Source organism: Seriola lalandi, unplaced genomic scaffold, assembly GCF_002814215.2.
Source record: "Seriola lalandi dorsalis isolate HSWRI2012SDOR001 ecotype SW California unplaced genomic scaffold, Sedor1 jcf7180002054464, whole genome shotgun sequence".
Lineage (NCBI taxonomy): Eukaryota > Metazoa > Chordata > Actinopteri > Carangiformes > Carangidae > Seriola > Seriola lalandi.
Genome location: NW_019525017.1, coordinates 238990 through 257556, shown reverse-complemented (window position 1 = coordinate 257556; position 18567 = coordinate 238990). Strand labels below are relative to the sequence as shown.

Sequence of the window (18567 nt, the reverse complement as noted above, 5' to 3'; positions counted from 1 at the left end):
TTATATAATGCAAAATTTTTGTAAGGTATTGAGTCTGCTCAACGAATCAGCTATTTTTATATATATATATGTATATGTGCAGTGAGAATGGACTGTTCAGGTTATGAGTACTTGTGCCCAGTACTTATTTACTTTAACCCTCTCTATTAAGCATTTAAAAGCCCTATGTTAACATCTAATAAATGATTTATAAGACACTATAATGTAGTGTAAGTTTTTATTAATGTACAGTCTTTGTCAACAATTATAACTTTTATAATTGTTGTGCCAGGACACTATTGAATGACGTCTTATTGACGTCACCAACTTTGTTTTCTAATGTAGAATAAATTTACTTGGGTTTAAAATGTTTCCTTGCTCATGTTTTTTTGTCAAAAATGATTATCTGCTCAAAACCAGGCAGCATGTGTTCAGGAACTGCTTAGCAATGAGCAAACTCTTCATAAAACAAGACTTGGTGTAATTAGTTCTTAATTATGGGAAATCATAAGACTGCCTTATCATTTGACTGCTAATGCTCTTGTGTGAACGTGCGCCAGTGATGACTCAGTGCACTACTCTGACAACACAAACTGCACAGATGGTAGTCACAGGAAAGGTGCACAATGGAGTCAAGAGGGGAAGTTGTGATTTAGAGAGAAGGAGAGAGGCTGAGAGAAACAGCGTCTGGATGTTGGAAAAACGTGACACTGGCTGCTCATGGATTTCTATCAAAGATTATGAATTATGAGATCATTTCCTAGAGAGAGGTTAGAATGTGGCTCGGTGCCAAATCTGAAAAGTTCATAATTTTTTGTTTCTGTGACCATTTTTAGGTGAGCTAATAGAGCCACAAACCAATCCTAAATGCTACAATTTAATCAAAAATATTATCTTTGAGGAAAGGGGTAAGATCAAGCACTTGTTTTCCCAAACACTGTACGGGAGGGGGGGTGAGTGAAGGACATTTCAGGAATAAACACATTGACGGCAAAAGTGACTCAAGGGAAAAAGGCACAGGAAAAAAGGGGGCGATAAAGAAAAGCCTGGAGGAGAATTGGGGTTATTTTGGGCTCTGCGGGCTTCCTGCAGGTGATGGAAATGAAAGAATGATTTCTGGAACAATTGCTCAGCAGCAAGTGGAGTGAGAGAGCGAGGGATGGAGGAGGATGTGGAGGGGTGGAGGATGGGGGGGTGGTGGAGCAAAGAGTGAACATAATAATCAGTGTAAACATCACACAACGTACAAGGTCACTGCAGGTATAAGTACAATGTAGTATTTGGTTGTTAAAAGGTTGTTTTCGTTAGCATCGCAGCTTGTGTAAATAAAGGATAAAACTGCCACCGTAACTGATTCATTATGAGTGTGGGAGTTGGCCTGGCTGTCTAATGACTGTTACAGACACACCCCCGCACCCTGCTATCACACTATAAAGGGCCAGAGGTGGAGAGGGATAACAGACTTGGGCATCCAACGATCAACAAGAAACTACAACTGCACATCTGGATTGATGGTTTACTCAAAAAGGCACAGCAGGTTTTTCCATTTTCTTGGTGGTAAGGTTCATTATTCTTTGAAGAGGTCTCTAATGCATGATAGACATGTTTATTGACTTTTCTGGTCAAATACGCTTATGTCTCTGTATTACTGAGTTCTGAAAACCATTTATTGAGAATAAGTTTGGTCAGGATGATTTGTTTTCTTCAGCATCACTAACTCTTTTTCTCCCACAGGCCATTGCGGTATGGAGATAACTGTTCTGCTGCTGCTGACTGTGCCTTTGACTGTTGCCTCACCACTTAGACCAACTCACAGGTGAGTGAAAAACATCAGTAAATATACAGCCAATGACAGAAAGGAAACACAAAGAATTTTAGGCAGGAGGAAATAATGGCGTCCCTATTTGTTTATCTGTATCTTACATCTGTATGATTTGTTTGGTTCATAAAATGTACAGTAATCAATACCTCATTCTGTTGCACCCGCAGGTCAGGCGCAAACACTGTCCTCTCAGGGGACACTGTTCAGGCTTCGGAGGTGAAAAGGTCAGAGGACACACGGCAGGAGCATGCTCCAGTACTGAAGATCATCCCGTTTCATTCAGAAGACAAACATCTAGACTTGGACGCACTGAAACACAAGTACGAAAGAGCAAGAAATTCAAAACATACCCTGAGTGGCTGTAAACACTAGCCTTCTTGTATCATTTATTGTTTATTGTACTGAGTATGCTAGGAATTGGTCTGTAGTTGGCTACTAATGTAGGAAGTAAATGCTGTAGGTGAAATTCAACTTCTACTGAAAACTGAAAGTTTTTATTTCATAAAGTTTATGTCATATTTCGAGAGCCAAAGTATAACTTCTAACCTTGTTTTTTTCTCTTCTTTATCATTGGCAGCATGGCAGTGAAATTACGTTCACGACGCGCACCTCAGCGTGGTTGCCAGCTTGGGACATGCCAGCTTCACAATCTGGCCAACACTTTATTCATCTTCAGCAAAAGTGGAAAAGATGAGTCGAAAAAGGCCAACGACCCACGGGGATACGGCAGATAGGGCCAAGGGGAATGGCAACAGTAATGGACTAAGGAGGTGGAGGGTTCTCAACATAGTCTCCATCTAATTACAACCAAATATCTCTTTATATGTTCTGAATGACTGGTACTTGTTATGGATTTATGCTCATGAAGCACATAGAATATGGATGTTTGAATGCTGTGTGAAATGCCTAATCATATTACTTCTTAAAATAAAAATGTTTCAATATTTAAATGTATTTTACAATAAATATTTAATATCAAACAAGTATGTGGAAGTATAATTTATGTATACCTGGATTAAGCTGCTCTGGGAGCCTTGACTAAAAATGAAAAATTGATGCCAACAGCTAGAATTCTGCTTAGATGGGCACCTTCATTTATTTTTTTAAAAGGAAAAAGAGGGCCCCAAAACAACAATCTTACACTAGATATTGCCTTTGGGATCACATATCATAAATTGTGGCCCTGCACAGTATGTTTCTGGGACCTTTTGTGTCCTTCCTTCTGAATTTGTATGTCACTTTAATAAGATGAGAAAATATTCTGATTGAAATTTGATGTTGAAAATGTTTCTGCATTATAAAAAAATCTGTCTGTCCTTGCCCTTGATAGTGTGGAGTCCATTAAGGGGCATTCTGATGAATTCATGCTGTAAAAGGATTATAATCAGCAACTGCCTAGCTCACACCCCTGGTAGTAAATGTCTGAAGTTTTGCCTGGCCCCACCTATTTTCAAAGTTTGGAGGATGGCATTTACAAACTGTGTGCCTCCTGTAAAACCACACCCTCACCTGTGTGGTGTGTCTGCTCTGCAAACCCGGTTTCCTCTGACTGGCTGCTGAGAGACACTTGGAAATGGCATTTACATAGATTCGGGTATGTTAAACTTCAGCAGTCCAGTACATTAGCCTATTCACTAGAGAATGGTCAGAAAGAAATCCTGAAGTCTTTCCCCCTATCTCCCACTGAGTCGAACAACAAAGGGGAAAGAAAATGAGTGACACAGAAGGAGGAGACAGCGGAGACAAAATCCGTAAATCTGAGAAGGACCAGGTGGGTAGGCATTCCGTAAAATCATTCGGTGACTCTCGTGATGGCGTGGCGTTTTTGCCAAAGGCTACAGTCGCGAAGAGATTAATAAGAGGAGGGAGTTTACAAACAACAAGTTGTAATGAAGGCTGTGCCTTACAGTAACTCCTTCTGGATCTGAGTCACGATGACGAAGGACTAACTTCGTCTGCTTTATTCAGCACGTCTCAAATGGTCGTGTAGGAATGTAATACTCAATGTAGGGTCTGGTCTTGGAAATCTTACGGCTCTGTAACAGCGTCGAAGCTGGGTGTGTAAACATATTGGCATGTTGTAACGAAGGGCAGCTAGTTTCTGCTCGTGTTTGTTGACACTGTGTGTAGTCAGTTGTCAAACCGGCGGAAGTTAAGCTAACGTTAGCGTTGTAAGTTGTAAAACTGTCCAATGTGTTTGTTTTTTTTTGCCGCAACAACACTAACGAATAATTAGCCGGTTAACGTTTCCCAACGTATCGGTTTATTAGTTCAATGTTTACTTCCCGTAGAACAAAGACGAGAACCCGCCCATAACAATATTGCCCAGCAGTTCACCAGCTAACTAAGGTTATATAATATTCACCACTCCATTAGATTATATGGACAAAGTTAAAACTGAAATAAATCACTGTTAATATCGCGATACCAGCTTCCAAAGGATAAAAATACAACAGGTGTAAAAGTAAAAAAAAAAAAAAAAAAAATTCACATGACAGGCACAGGTGCAATTCATTACATTAATAATGGCTGCATTCCGTTTAGTCGTGCCAGCTCCAGGGCTCAGGTGTTGTGCCCACTGGCTCGCGGACAGGGCTGCTGGCACAGCTAAACGGAACAGAGCCATTCTTTTAGCAGATGCAGATAGTTTTCCTGATGTTTGCCTGCCGAAATGTCCTGTGAGAAAGATACGGTCACGTGACCACACAGTTATTGATACAACAGTGGATTGGGAAATTAAAAGAAACTCCTCATGGTGTTAGTTAAATTTCAAAGTAGTAAAGAAAGTCCAGTCCAGTTTCTAGTAGTAAAGAGTCCCCTGGGGCCCCTTTGTTTGATGAGTAGGTTTGCAGTTGTCCTGCAGAATGTACTGAATGAACTAAGGATACCTATGTGCCCACCACACACGTGCACACACACTGTCTCTTGAGCTGAAACTACAGCACCACGTCAGAAGTCACAGCCAGGTGTTTAGGTGCAGCATATCTCACCAGCCAGGTATCAGGTATTTCACAGAGGCAAAGTCAACATTTCTCATTTAACCAGAGTTTGCTACACCCTGCAGCCATGTGATTTCCAGGCATACAAGGGCATTGTCAGAATTAATCTTCCTAAAAATTTAAACAGCCTTCACATAAATGCAGTTTATTAACGTGTTGAAAATGTTTTCAGAGTTGGATCCCCAAAATCATAAAGAAAAGAGTCTGCACCACCTTTGTAGAAGATTCTTTCAGGTACTGTGAACCCTGGAGCACATTTCTTTGTGACTTAAAAATGTCTCTCTAATGACTGTGGTGATGCATCTTAAGACGATCATGTTTTCACATTGACGTGTTATTCTTTCACCTCTCTCAGTAATGGTGTGCTTTGCCAGTGTGGGGGTGCGAGAGATGCCCATGCCTCTGTGGCTCTCGGTGACTATTTCAGCACGGCGATCGTCAACCACTGGGACAGCGCCCAGCACTCCTCTGAGTACCCAACTGATGCCTTTGGAGAGCTGCAGTTTGCAGGAGCCAGCAAGAGGCATAGCCATGTTGGTGCTTTTCTGTCAACTTGATAAATTTTCTCCGACTGGTTCATTAAATGTTTTATTCCTATAGTCGTAGACTTTGTGATCAAATCTGCAGTGTTATGCTAGTGTTTTAAAGACAAATGCTTGGAAAGGTTCAAGGCCAATTAATAGTTCAAATACACTAAAAGCTGTAGTAGTCTGCGCGGTTGCTTTTCCTAACCTTTAACCTGCCGCTGCACTTGAGTAAACAAACGCATACCTGTACTGAGAGTGAGATCTCAGACCTGTACTGAGAGGCTCTGTTGGTTTAGCATAACAAATTGGAGACACTTGTAGTATGATTTAGGATGTATTATCATACTGACGTGATCACAATTTTTTATTTTTGAAGTCTTCGTTTGTCTCTTGGCTCATTTTCCCTCTTTTGAAAAATTTTCCCATATAATCAAACAAATGCCTATTTTGTTTTTCTTGGGTATCTCAGTTCCTCCGTCTGTCATGGGACACATCCCCGTCTATGGTCTACACCCTGATGACAGCCCATTGGGGCCTGCCTGCGCCCAATCTAGTGGTTTCTGTTGTGGGTGGAGAAGGAAGGACAAAAGTGAAGACCTGGGTACGGGAGGTCCTCAGGCAGGGACTGGTGAAAGCCTCACAAAGCACAGGTAAACGCATCATGAAAACAAACCGTAACTCTGGAGTAACTAAAACGCCACTTAAAAACCCTCTACATAGGTGGGTCATAGGCTGGAAGCCAGTTAACAGGATTACATCTATATACACTGTTCGCAGTCTCTTGATAATATCAGTTAGCTTCAATTGGTGAAGCAGTTGTCATGATTTTACAGACAGTTTTGACTGATGTAGCTACCTTTTAATTGGGACACAGATACTATTATGACACTTAATTTTACAGTCATACACTTTACATCAGATTAAGTTACTTTCGGCCCTTTCCGTGAAAAACCTCCCCTATGTGTTGAAATTAAAATTTTCTTTATAGGTCAAGACAACAAAAAACTACAAGATATAGTACCATTTAAACAGGATCATTTTTTATTTTACATTAGAGCATAAAGAGTGGCATACTTTTCAGTTTTACATTTTTTATTTATTTTTTGCTTGAAGTCAAATCGCAAACCCCATAAATAATTCTAAGGAACTGACTAATAATGTAAAATAATGAGTCGACTCTTTCTTGGAACACATTGAACTTACTCATTGTGGTTTAAACAGGAAAAATACAGCTTTTGTAAAATGCAGTACCATTCCTCTACATGACTCTCTGGGGTCTGATCCTAATTTGATACTACAATGGCCATTTTCCCCCTGACTACTGTGCCAAGTGCAGGTGGCACACGGTGATACTGATCTCCAGCCGGCTAGTTGTTCTCTCAGAGGCCCCAGATCAAAGCAACGACAATAAGACGCGTGCAAAAACATTCAGGTGTACACATGAACATACATAAGCTGCAGGCATGGACACATGGTACTACATGGAATAATTATAAACATGCTGGATAACACATTTGCTGCTGTTGTACTGCAGAAATGTTAAAGATGTTGTCACACACAAAAACATACAACAGCTGTTTGCATTACTATGGTATCTATTGAGTTTTTCTTGTACAAACTTTCAAATTTCTTCTTTTACAGATCAGCATACACATGCAATCTCCTCTGCTATGACACTTGAATCTATCCCTTTGGGATCCACAAAGTATTTTCCTTTCTTTCATTTCCTTCTGGTTTCAGTTTCTTTTCTTTGTTATCCGTTTTGTTTTCTACAATTCAGTCCCTCAGGACTGGCAATAAATCCTAAGCAGAAATTAATAAAGGCCAAGTGATGGAAGCATGTGTACAAATATGTAAATTACACAATAATTTAGAAATGCAAATATAGATGTATGAATTTATATTTTCTTAAGAGTTAAGTTCAAGGATCTGGTGAAATATGACAGAGATTTACATATTAGTACAGAGGTTGTTGTGGAATGAAATGACAGTCATTGTCCAGGCTTAGTAAAATTCCACAATCTCTAATTTCTTGTCGCATTCACTGTTTAACTTTTCCACCCAGGAGCGTGGATCCTGACGGCAGGCTTGCGTGAGGGTGTGGGGAGATGTGTTGGAGAGGCGGTGAGGGATCATGCCACTGCAGCCTCGTCGGTGTCCCTCAACAAGGTGGTGGCGCTGGGCATCGCTCCCTGGGGCCTGGTGCACAATCGACAGCAGCTCGTCAACCCTCAGGTTGGACTGGCACTCACATATTTACAAATTTCTTCACTGTTAAAAAATACGTACAACAAGCTCACTGTAATATTAGCTTTAAAAAGTGAGAGTAATTTCAGATTTTAAAATTTGTGCAATAATCTTCCTCTTTTGCAGGGCAGCTTTCCTGCTAAGTACTTCGTCCAGAATACGACCCGGGACTCCTGTTGCCTGGACAACAACTACCAGGCCTTCCTGCTGGTAGACGATGGGAGTGTGGGGCGCAGAGGGGGGGATACGGGGTTCAGGGCCAAACTGGAGGACTACATCTCCCACCAGCGCACAGGCATCTGGGGTGAGAGATGGCATAATGCAACATCATTTACTCTATCACATATAGAATGATGATACAGACTGCTTGCTGTGGCAGAGCTAAAGAGTATGACACTTGTGACTTAAGGAAGTAGGCTTCGCCATTTTTGCTTCTATTGTGTTGTTTTTTATTCATCTGAAGAGCTGGTAGAACTGGATATGGGATGTTGTATTCAACCATTGAAAACTGATCATGCCTAAATCAAACAGCGGATCTTCAGCTTTTCCAACCATGAATGTGTTGTTTCTCATTCAACCCTGGTTTCAATCTATTTGGCCCTCTTGTGGCAATCCCTCACTGATGCATGTGATGATAAGATAATTCTTTGGTATCCACTGGATGAAAGCAGTTGCATGCCTGTGCATGAATTTGATACACAGCTCAACATGTAAAATCAAGCAGAGAGATTTTCCAAAAATTTAACAGGCTGTTTTTGTTGTTCCTGTGCTGATCTGCATTTATGAGTTTGAATTTACCAATGCACTGAAGGAATTTGTAAAAAAAACAAAATGTGGATTGCATTTTTGTAGGCAGTGGCAGCATTGACATCCCTGTCCTTTGTATGCTGGTGTCTGGGGAGGCGAGCATGCTGGAGGTACAATCAGTGCTCTTTATGATCCACGAAATGATTAGGTCGCTTTTAATAATGAAATTTACTTTTTAATGATACCATTGTATTCCATGAGTAAATATCCATCTCCTTTCCTGACAGAGAGTGGATCTTTCCCTGAAGAACAACATGCCCTGGCTGGTGCTGGCGGGCTCAGGAGGCGTGGCTGACTTCTTGAGTGATGTCTTGGAGAACCTGGCGTCGGCCCCGACGGTCCAGTCCTCCAGCGAGGGTGATGGCGAGGCGGGTCCCAGCGTGGATCTGAAAGACAGAGTGGCAGAGCGGGTTAAAAAGTATTTCCCTTCTGAAGCGGAGACGGACAAACTAGTTGAACGAGTAAGAGCTTTGGGCAGAGCCTTGTGTGTCATTGTTGTGCGGTTATTGACATACAGAACAGGCCCGAGGGATTTCTTCATCTCGTATATGTAACAGCTGGTGTGTTTTGTTGTGGACGACTACTGGCCGGCTTGCTGTGAAATTCAACCGTGATATTCTCGGCCTCAGAGGTTTTCAGATGTTATCAGTGACTCTTTGATCTGTTGTTTTTTAACGCCGTAAGGTCATGATTCCAATTTTAGTCACACAAGATACTTCATAATGTAATAGGCAGATGGCCAATACATTTGCTGAGCATGTTTGCTCACAAGTGGATGAAGTCTTTTGATTTTTTTATGACTCCATAGACTCTTTTTCAGCACAACCCTCAGGGCAAGCTCACATTTTTAGTCCCACTGCTGCTTAGGCTCTAAGAACAGTTAAAATATCAGCATGTTGCCCTGTAGACTTTGGGCCTCAGTTTGTCCCAGATTCCTGAAACTGCTGGCTGTTATTCATTTGTTCTTGCTTCTCCACAATGCGCTCGCTCACAAGCTGTGTGATTTGGAAGCACAGTTCAGTTTCAGTTTTAATGTGGCATTATGGGGTTGTTTTTTTTTTTGTTTTTTTTTAACACAAAAGTCTGAAAAAGGATTGGCTGTATAGTATATAGCCAACAACATTCAACTAACTAGATCTGTATCAGTCTCCTGAGAACATCCGTAGCCAAAAAACACCCTCTAATACACTGGAATTTGACTCCGGAAAATTTCCAGAATGCAATATCAGTATCCAAAGTATCCTCACTGTGCTCTCTGTTTTCAATGGAAGTTTGACGATTGGCAGGAACAGACGAGATTCTTGCATTAGCTCAACAAATCTATTGTTAAGTTTCTCAGCTTTTTTCCACTCTGCGACGTCTCTGTTATAAAAGAGTCCACTGAAAAGCAAATGTAACTGTTTTTACTGCTACACAGCTCATCACACGAAGCTGTGTTGTTTATGTAACACCAGCATCACATGCTGCCTCAGAGGTGTGTGGCTCATCAGTGTCCTAATGTTTATTGAAACAGTAACGTAATCAGCGCTTACAATCCAATCGTGTTGTCACTCGCTATCTGGTGAGCTGGGGAATGATTGGAGTCACACTCTCACGATCATCTTATTCATTTCTACTCATTGCTGTCGGTGCTTAGGTTCAAATGCCGTGATGAAATCTTCGTATGTCTGATATGCCGCTCATTCAGTGTGGGACGGCCATGCAGTTAATGATGTCATGGGGTTGACGGTACCCTCTGTCACCAAATCTTTTCCTTATCACTTTCTTTTCTTTTAATGTCTTTCTCAGTGTTACCGGATATTGTCCTCATTCGTTCTTCTGTCTCCAGGCTCTGAGTATCTACCAGAACAGAGATTTGATTACGATTTACCACGGAGAGCAGGAGGGCCCAAATGATTTTGATACAGTCCTGCTCAAAGCCTTAGTGGGAGGTACTTACTAATACTAATACTAACTAATTCATATCATTTAGAGTTCAAATGTTTTACATGGCAGCGCGTCTTTATTTGGATGTTTGTGGTGTGCTTTTGTGTCTTTCAGCCAGTAAGCACCGTGCGTCAGTCGATGCCAGCCCTTACAATGAAGAGCTGAAGCTGGCGGTCACATGGAACAGGGTCGACATTGCCAAGAGCGAACTCTTCAATGGAGACATCCACTGGAGGGTGAGGGGGGAGGGAGGGGGGGGGGGCACACAACACAACACAACACATCATATGTTACATTCACAGAAGTCCACCATTTTAAAGTAAATGGACTAGTGTAGCTGTACTGTACCACTTGTGTCAAATAAAATACTTTAAGTGATGTGCAGTGGCATTGTTGATATAAAATAAATAAAAATATGAAATGAAGTATTGACCTTGTATTGAAACCTGCTTTATAAACAATCACCTTCATCCACTCATACAGTATGAAGACTTGGAAGACTCAATGACCGATGCCTTGATCAACGACAAGCCGCAGTTTGTGCGTCTTTTCACTGAGAACGGCCTCAACATCCTGGACTACCTGACTTATGGCAGGCTGGAAAGCCTCTACCACTCAGTGGCTGATGGGACACTTCTTTACCATCTGCTAAAGCGCCACCTCATGGAGCGGGTTGGAATTTCTACTCCGTCTAACCAGCAAGGCTCACCTTCTAAAGTGGAAGCAGAGAAGATGCAGAGCGGGCCAGTGAAGGAAATCAGCCTTTTTGAGGTTTTTTTTTATTATTCATTTATATATATATATTTATATATATATATATATATATATATATATATATATATGGTTTTTAGTTTAACTGAAATAAAATCAGAAATAATGTGAAGAAAACTTGTATTTGCGCTCACTGTTGTGTTGTCGGTTTACCCCCTCTCTTCCTCAGGTGTCAAGTGTCCTGGAGTTGTTGATGGGTGATGTCTGCAAGCCATTCTACTATGATGCTTTGGGCTTAGAACAGATCACATCCAAGAGGAGGGCTCTTCGGGTAATCTAAACCGTAAAAGCCGTAAAATTTACCTTTTTATAAAGTTGATAATGTTCAGTTTTTGTTAACCCGGTCAGAGGTGTTTTTCTAATACTCCGCCCTCCTCATGTTTAGAAATGGGTGGGCAAAATATTAGAAACGCCTCTCAATATAATGCAGTCATGTTTGACATCCCCAGTGATGATAAACATAGAGGTGAATTAGCAACCTGTCTGACAGTGTCAACAAAAACTGACCAAAGCTATCTTTGTAAAGGAAGATTTTGTGGCTGAGCTCTTTTATTGGATTATATTAGATTTTGCACGTGCACCTAATATAAGTGTCTATCAATGTATATCAAAGCTTATCAGCCTTTGATGTATGATTTCAGAAGACAAGAGTGAATGACAGCCAGATGTCAATGTTAGTCTCTCACCTTTGACCCGATATACCCTTAGTTCATTTTTTCCATTCACCCCAGCGTGCCAGTAAGCTGCTCCGCGGAGACTGCTTGTATCGGGAGAGACGCTGCCTCTTCCCCTGGGCTTCACTTTTCATCTGGGCCGTCCTGCAGAACCGCAGCAATATGGCCACTTTCTTCTGGGAGATGGTAAATCTCTTGACACTTACAGGCTCATGGCATATTTGCAGTTTCAGAAAAACCAACTAACTGACAGATTTAAAAAACAAATGTTTATGACCATCACTACTGACTTAATTGCAAAATGCTCTAGGTCCTGTCAGTACCTGTTTCAAAAGGAGTTTCTCTGATATCCCTCATTGTTTCTCCCAGGCAGGGGAGTCAGTGCTGAGCGCTCTGAGCGGCTGTAAGATCCTGAGAGAACTGTCCAAGCTGGAGATTGAGAATGAGACCAAACTGTCCATGAAAGAGCTGGCCCAGAGGTTTGAGAACCTGGCACATGGTAAGACCGTGAATGCATCGTCCACTGATGTCCCTTTAAACAATAAGTGACTCCATTGTATGATGACTATTCAATCCTCACTTGTCAGACATCTTCAGCTCTTGCTATCGGAGCAATGAGAGTCGCTCTTTCACCCTGCTGATCAGGCAGTCTCCAGTCTGGGGCGGTACCACCTGCCTCCAGATGGGCATGAGCGCTGACGCACGGCTCTTCTTCAGCCATGACGGAGTACAGGTGTGTCGCTGTGCTCACACGTGTTCGACTGACACATGAAAGACAACAATGGAACCAAGTCACTGCTTTATTGTGCCAGTTCAAACTGTTCTATTTCTGCTTAGTCTGTTTTAAATGTTAAGAACTGTATGTTGTTGTTGTATGTGAGCTAAACTTAATTCCACTTCTTGATAAAGAATCATATTAAAATCTTAAACTTGTAAAGGGAAGCTGAGTTACAGTGTTACCATAATTTCAAATAACATGAATGGTCTCTCCTCCTCCAGTCTCTGTTGTCCCAGATCTGGTGGGGGGACATGAAGAGGAGCACGGAGGTGTGGAAGCTCCTGCTCACCTTCTTCTGCCCCATCCTCTGCTACACCAACCTTATCTCCTTCAGGTAAAGTCCAGATATTCCACACTAGACTTATTTTTGCTTTTTTTTTTTTTTTTTTGGAGATCCCAGAACTGTCATCAATTTGATTTTCAACACAAACTTACACTTTGTATGTAGGAAACACGAGGACCAGCAGATAGAAGAGGAGAAGCCTAATGAGGACGGGCCGGGCCGGGACAGCGACAGCCTCTATGGCACCACCATCTTTTCTTTCTCTGACATCAAGCACATGTAATACTCTTATACATTAGCCCAAGCTATTATATAGAACTTCAGGTGTCTGCTTTTTACTGTATGTTTTTTTTTTTATCATGTTAATGCAAGTGAATGGGATCCATTGGCTTTGCAGTTTTAAATGGAGCCCACTGCTTTGCATTTGTTGTAGTGTACTAATTTGTTAAATTTGTGTCACTGTTGTCTCAGTGAAGCTGACGCACAAGACGCACTCACTCCCCGGACAGCAACCATCAAAGGTGAGTCTTCTTTAAACGCAGCACCTCTGGAAAAAGTGTTGTCACTCGCACAACAGAGGAGAGGAAAGGTTGATTGCAGAAATGATTATTGTATCAGCTACTAATCCGTATCCAATGACCTTCCCGTCAGGCATACCTCACACTCACAGACCACCAAAGCGTCCATTCATAGTGTCAAGATGGCGCCAGTTCTGGTTTGCACCCGTCACCTCATTTTTGGGCAACGTCCTGATGTACTTCCTCTTCCTGCTTCTTTTCGCCTACGTGCTGTTGGTGGACTTCAAGCCCCCTCCACCCTCTGGTCCGGCCATCACCGAGTACGTGCTGTACTTCTGGGTATTCACCATCGTGTGTGAGGAGATCCGGGAGGTGAGTGCACAGAGATGTCTTGCGTCATACTTGGTGTTTGACGCATCTACTTTACATTTTGTAATTGCAAGAGTACAGGCAGAAAAAACAAAACAAAGTGCCAGATTAAATGAAGTGATTCAGAAGTATTTGTTATATATTTGGACACACCAAACACTAAACCATTCTGTTAAAAAACAGAATTTGAAAAAATAAAAGAATTTCACTCATCCTTGAAAACACTGTACATTATTCTGTTTCTAGGCTTGTATGTGCTTTACATAGGATACAATGCAGTCCTAAGTTATATGTATCTATGAAGTTGGTGTTTTTCTTCTCCTAGACTTTCTTTTTGGGGACGATGACTTGGCGTCAGAGGTTCAGGGTGTACATTCAGGATGTGTGGAACAAGTGTGACCTCACTGCCATCACGCTGTTCATCATAGGACTAATCTGCAGGTGTGATTGCACACAGGACATGTATATTTTTGTTGTTACTGGATTATGCCCCCCCCCTTCACTTTCAGTGGTGTAGTTATTTTAAAAGCTGGTCACTGGGCGTTGCTCGCACCACAGTTTATTCACTTCACTCTCTTTGTGTTGTAGGATGTTCGACTGGTCGTACGGATTTGGTCGGGATGTCCTTTGTGTGGACTACATGGTCTTCACCCTTCGCCTCATTCACATCTTTGCCATTCACAAACAGCTGGGACCAAAAATCATCATTGTTGGCAAGATGGTGAGAAATATCAAACGATGTCCATAACATGACATTTTAGCAACATTATACGGTGCGACATGGGCATTATAATGACAAAAAGATGATTGATATCTCCTGTTCAGATGAAGGATGTTTTCTTCTTCCTCTTCTTCCTGGGGGTGTGGCTCATGGCATACGGAGTAGCCAACCAGGCTTTACTTTATTCCTACGACCCTCGCCTGGATCGCATCTTCCGCCGGGTTTTCTACAGGCCGTATCTGCACATCTTCGGACAAATCCCCGTGGAAGAGATAGACGGTATAAGTGTTTATGTGTGCACAACCACTGCATCTTTAAAGTTCTCCACAATGATTAGAATTAGCTAAAATGATCTTCCCTATATTTTCATATCTATCCCAGTGGGGAAGGAGTGGGGCATGAGCTGCACACACAACGTGACATTGATTGAGGGCGGTGCAGAGCCGTGCAGAACACTGTACAGTAACTGGCTGGTGGTAATTCTGCTGGTCGTTTATCTGCTGGTCACCAACATCCTGCTCATCAACCTGCTCATCGCCATGTTTAGGTAACAGAAAAGGAGAGTAGTATCCGTCAATCTGTTTCCGGGGCTACACTGGACATGCCAATCTCTCTACATAACACTCTCTAACCCTGGTTGTGTCCTCACAGCTACACCTTCTCTGAAGTGCAAGCGAACAGCGACATCTACTGGAAGTTCCAGCGCTACAACCTGGTTGTTCAGTACCACTCTCGTCCGTCCCTGGCACCCCCTTTCATCATCCTCTCTCACATCAATCTCTTTATCAAGAGGAACATCCGCAAGGTGCCCTCGATCAAGATCCACCACTTTGGTCAGTATGGTCTCAAGTGTGTCTTATTAATGTGATAAAGTTATCGCCCAACACACATTAAATGCTGTTTGAAACCAAAACTCTTTGCCTACTCATTAATATCCTTGCCTTTTCTATCAGTACTGCAGTTAAGAGGGAAAGCAGCTAACAAGCTAATGACATGGGAAACCATTCAGAAGGAGGACTTCCTAACTGCACAGACCAAGATCCAGAAAAGCAGCGACTCCGAGAGGCTCAAGCGGATGTCTGTCAAGTAAGGATGCCTTTGTACACCTTCCTACACATTAGCAAATTCTTATCTTTTGGCTTCACCATACTGAGGTGCAAATCTCCTTTCTTAGAGTGGATGGTGTGCTTAAACATCTGACTGAAAGCAGAGACTTTGACCACAGACTAAGGGCTCTGGAGAATGAGGTAAAGTTAAATCAAAATGTTTTCTTTGTATATACGTGGTGCTAAAAGATTGTGTTTGTTGATCAAACCTAGTCTGTGCAAAGGTCAAAAATGTCAACCATCTACATATAGCAGGGCTGGGTGACTATATATCATGATAACTACAACACTGTGCCACAGTATGTGTTTTGGTAATGAAAATCACACATTTGTTAAAGGAATGGTTTGACATTTTGGGAAATATAGTTATTTGCTTTCTTGCTGAGAGTTAGATAAGAAAATTGGTACCACTCTCATGTCGGGAAAGTAAATATATAGCTACTGTAAAGCCTGTGAAACAGGATATAACATGCTGGCTAAACGGTAGCCTCATATTTATTTTGGCAGATACGAGAGTTTTTTCATTTAACAATCTGCCAGAAAGCAAATAAGTGTATTTCCCAGAATGTCGAACTATTCCTTTAAGTTCAGACTGGACTGTGTGATATTCTCATTTCCTGCTCCATTCTCAAGTGTTTCAGAAAGACAGTGTTTATAACTTAGGTAAGGATAAATAAGGTAGATTTTAATGTAAACCCTACTGTATGGCATAATCCAAATAAAGATTTTTTTTCCCCCCTCAGGTGTTATAATATATATCATTTGGAAATGACTGTTTTCTAGTAGAGTACATTTTTTTAATATGTTCCTTCTCTTCAGATGGAGTATTGCTCAAACGCTCTCAGCTGGATTGTGGAAACTTTGGACCAAAGCAGCACATTCAAACCTCCCCGGCCTCCACCGACATTAAGAGGTACTTACAAATGACATACATGCATTTTTGCACGAGAATCAGTCTGCATGTTCAAATGCCACAGGTGTGTTTGCCTCGAGGCATTCATACCAAACGTCTCCCTTCTGTCACCTTACTGTACTTCTTCTTCTGCACAGATGCGTTCCCTTCTTCTTCCACTTCCACCTGATTCAGCCTCGTGATGCCTTCACTTGCTCAGGGTCAGTAAAAGACAAGACTGGATGGCTTTTGGCTTAGGCTGCTCTAATGCCACGCACCCACCAGTCTCAGTGTTTTCCAGACTGGACACATTCACCAAAGGTTATCAGTGAGTCTTAATTTAAAAAAGAGAACAGATATCATATGACATCACTTCTTATTACAGTACTGAGCAAATGTAAAAGATGATAATTTAAGTGTGCAATCTATCTTACTTTAATGCCAAAGACAAGAGCATGTATTTATGATGTGGTATGATATATTATATGTATTTTATTTACCAATGCTATTATGTCTTTATTGCTGTAGTTTTAAGATGGCAGCTGGAATTCTGTTTTTAAGGTTTTTATAGTTTTTGTTGTTACATTCAAACTATGATGTTGTTACCAGGGCTACATTAGTTGCAGATAGTATCACGTTTGTGTTCAGTTATTTTTTGGCTAAAGGGTTGCTTTACACAGTCTGAAATGTTAAATTGTGTATTTGTATTGCTACATTATTTTATTCTGTTCAATAAATTGTACATATAATGAATACATGTTTAATGTTATTGTTACAGGAGTAAGACTAGTTCATGCAATGAGGGAAATACATGTATTCACTTTGTTGTGTTGGATGAAAAGATCAATACAACTTTAATAAGCCAGAAAAACAGCATAGCTTAGCACAAAGACTGAAAACAGGGCAACAGCTAGAATGGCTTAAGAAATGACATGTTAATTACTGAGCTTTAGGCTAGGCTAGCTGTTTCCCCTTGTTTCCAGTCTTTATGCTAAGCTAAGCTAACCAGCTGCTGGCTCCAGCTCCATATGTACCATCTGACTGTCGGCAAGAAAGCAAATAAGTGTATTTCCCAAAATGTCAAACTAATCGTTTAATGATAAATAATGTGGAGGCTCTGACATTCTATGGCGTTGGGCCGAGAGCTGCACAAACAAACCAGTAGAAATGAACAAGACATGCGATCAAATTATGTAAATTTCACAAGAGGATATGGATAGTGTGAAAAGTGCACCAGTGCTTATTTTCAGTATGCCAGAGTTCTATTGAAGGTCACATAGTGGAGCCGCGCTGTTGAAGGAGCCTTTACTGTAAATAGCCGGCTGGGCCACCTGTCAATCTCCAGCAGCTCGCACCGAGAGAGGCGCTGTCATCACTCTCTGCCGTCCAGCCCTCTTGCTGCATGTGGAAACATGTACCTATGTAAGTGATTATGTGTCTCACTCACTCCCCATGTCTGTGTGTCTCAGTCTTATTAATGTAAATGCTCCTCAGTTCACACAACCATGCAACAGTAGACGGCTTCTGAATCTACATCTCCTTCCTGTCTCTCTTAATCAAAACTCTGGAGTAAAAATGTTCAGATGTAAACCATTTCTTTGGAATGTCAGTCTGCGTCTGCGTCTAACGCACTGCACATGTGCAGACCACTATCACCTCCATTTTCTTCTATTTACGTCCATTCCATACATCATCCTGACATGCTGTGCTCTGCTTTGGGAATGGCAGGCAAATATTACCTTCGCTGTTGAGACTGTGTCTCAGAGGTGTTGGTTTAAGCCTGTGGTAATTTCATAATCTGTCATTAAAAGAGCATTACATTCCCTCATTTTGCAAGTCATTCCAAATATTTTTTATTACACTGAGCTTCAGTGAGGCTTTTATTTAAATGGGTGTGCATTCAAATCTGCATTAGAGTTGTGTGCACATGCAGCCTGGAGTTACAACCACATTAAATGGTATATTCATCTATAGGGGAGTATTGGTGAACTTGGGGAACAGCTTTACTGGGCTGAAATATACAGCAAAGTCAAAGTTGTTGGAGTGTGTGAGTGTGTTTAGAACTTCTTTACTTTAGAATCATCAGTTCGATTTTAACTTTATTTAATTATTTATTTACTGGACTAGGTTTTATGGATGTGGATCATT

The 18567-nt window shown here is 41.4% G+C and overlaps 2 protein-coding genes across 2 annotated transcripts; both read left to right on the top strand.

The window, feature by feature from the left end:
* The first annotated feature begins 1343 nt into the window (after positions 1 to 1343).
* LOC147818830 (uncharacterized) lies at positions 1344 to 2784 on the top strand. The gene is made up of 4 exons (XM_087175356.1): positions 1344 to 1536; positions 1714 to 1795; positions 1969 to 2121; positions 2379 to 2784. Exons 1-4 carry the CDS (start codon positions 1491 to 1493, stop codon positions 2533 to 2535), a joined length of 438 nt encoding a protein of 145 aa, XP_087031482.1. The 5' UTR covers positions 1344 to 1490; the 3' UTR covers positions 2536 to 2784.
* Positions 2785 to 3320: 536 nt separating this feature from the next.
* Positions 3321 to 17172, top strand: LOC111658723 (transient receptor potential cation channel subfamily M member 4-like). The gene is made up of 28 exons (XM_023411362.2): positions 3321 to 3572; positions 4973 to 5034; positions 5156 to 5333; positions 5797 to 5977; positions 7393 to 7562; positions 7701 to 7878; positions 8427 to 8491; positions 8609 to 8842; positions 10210 to 10312; positions 10422 to 10543; positions 10791 to 11078; positions 11248 to 11349; positions 11810 to 11938; positions 12122 to 12251; positions 12340 to 12485; positions 12752 to 12864; positions 12979 to 13092; positions 13285 to 13334; positions 13465 to 13703; positions 14026 to 14141; positions 14289 to 14421; positions 14526 to 14700; positions 14803 to 14968; positions 15073 to 15254; positions 15375 to 15507; positions 15596 to 15668; positions 16347 to 16440; positions 16578 to 17172. The coding sequence occupies exons 1-28, from the start codon at positions 3513 to 3515 to the stop codon at positions 16607 to 16609; spliced, it is 3768 nt and encodes a 1255-aa protein (XP_023267130.1). The 5' UTR covers positions 3321 to 3512; the 3' UTR covers positions 16610 to 17172.
* Positions 17173 to 18567: the final 1395 nt, after the last annotated feature.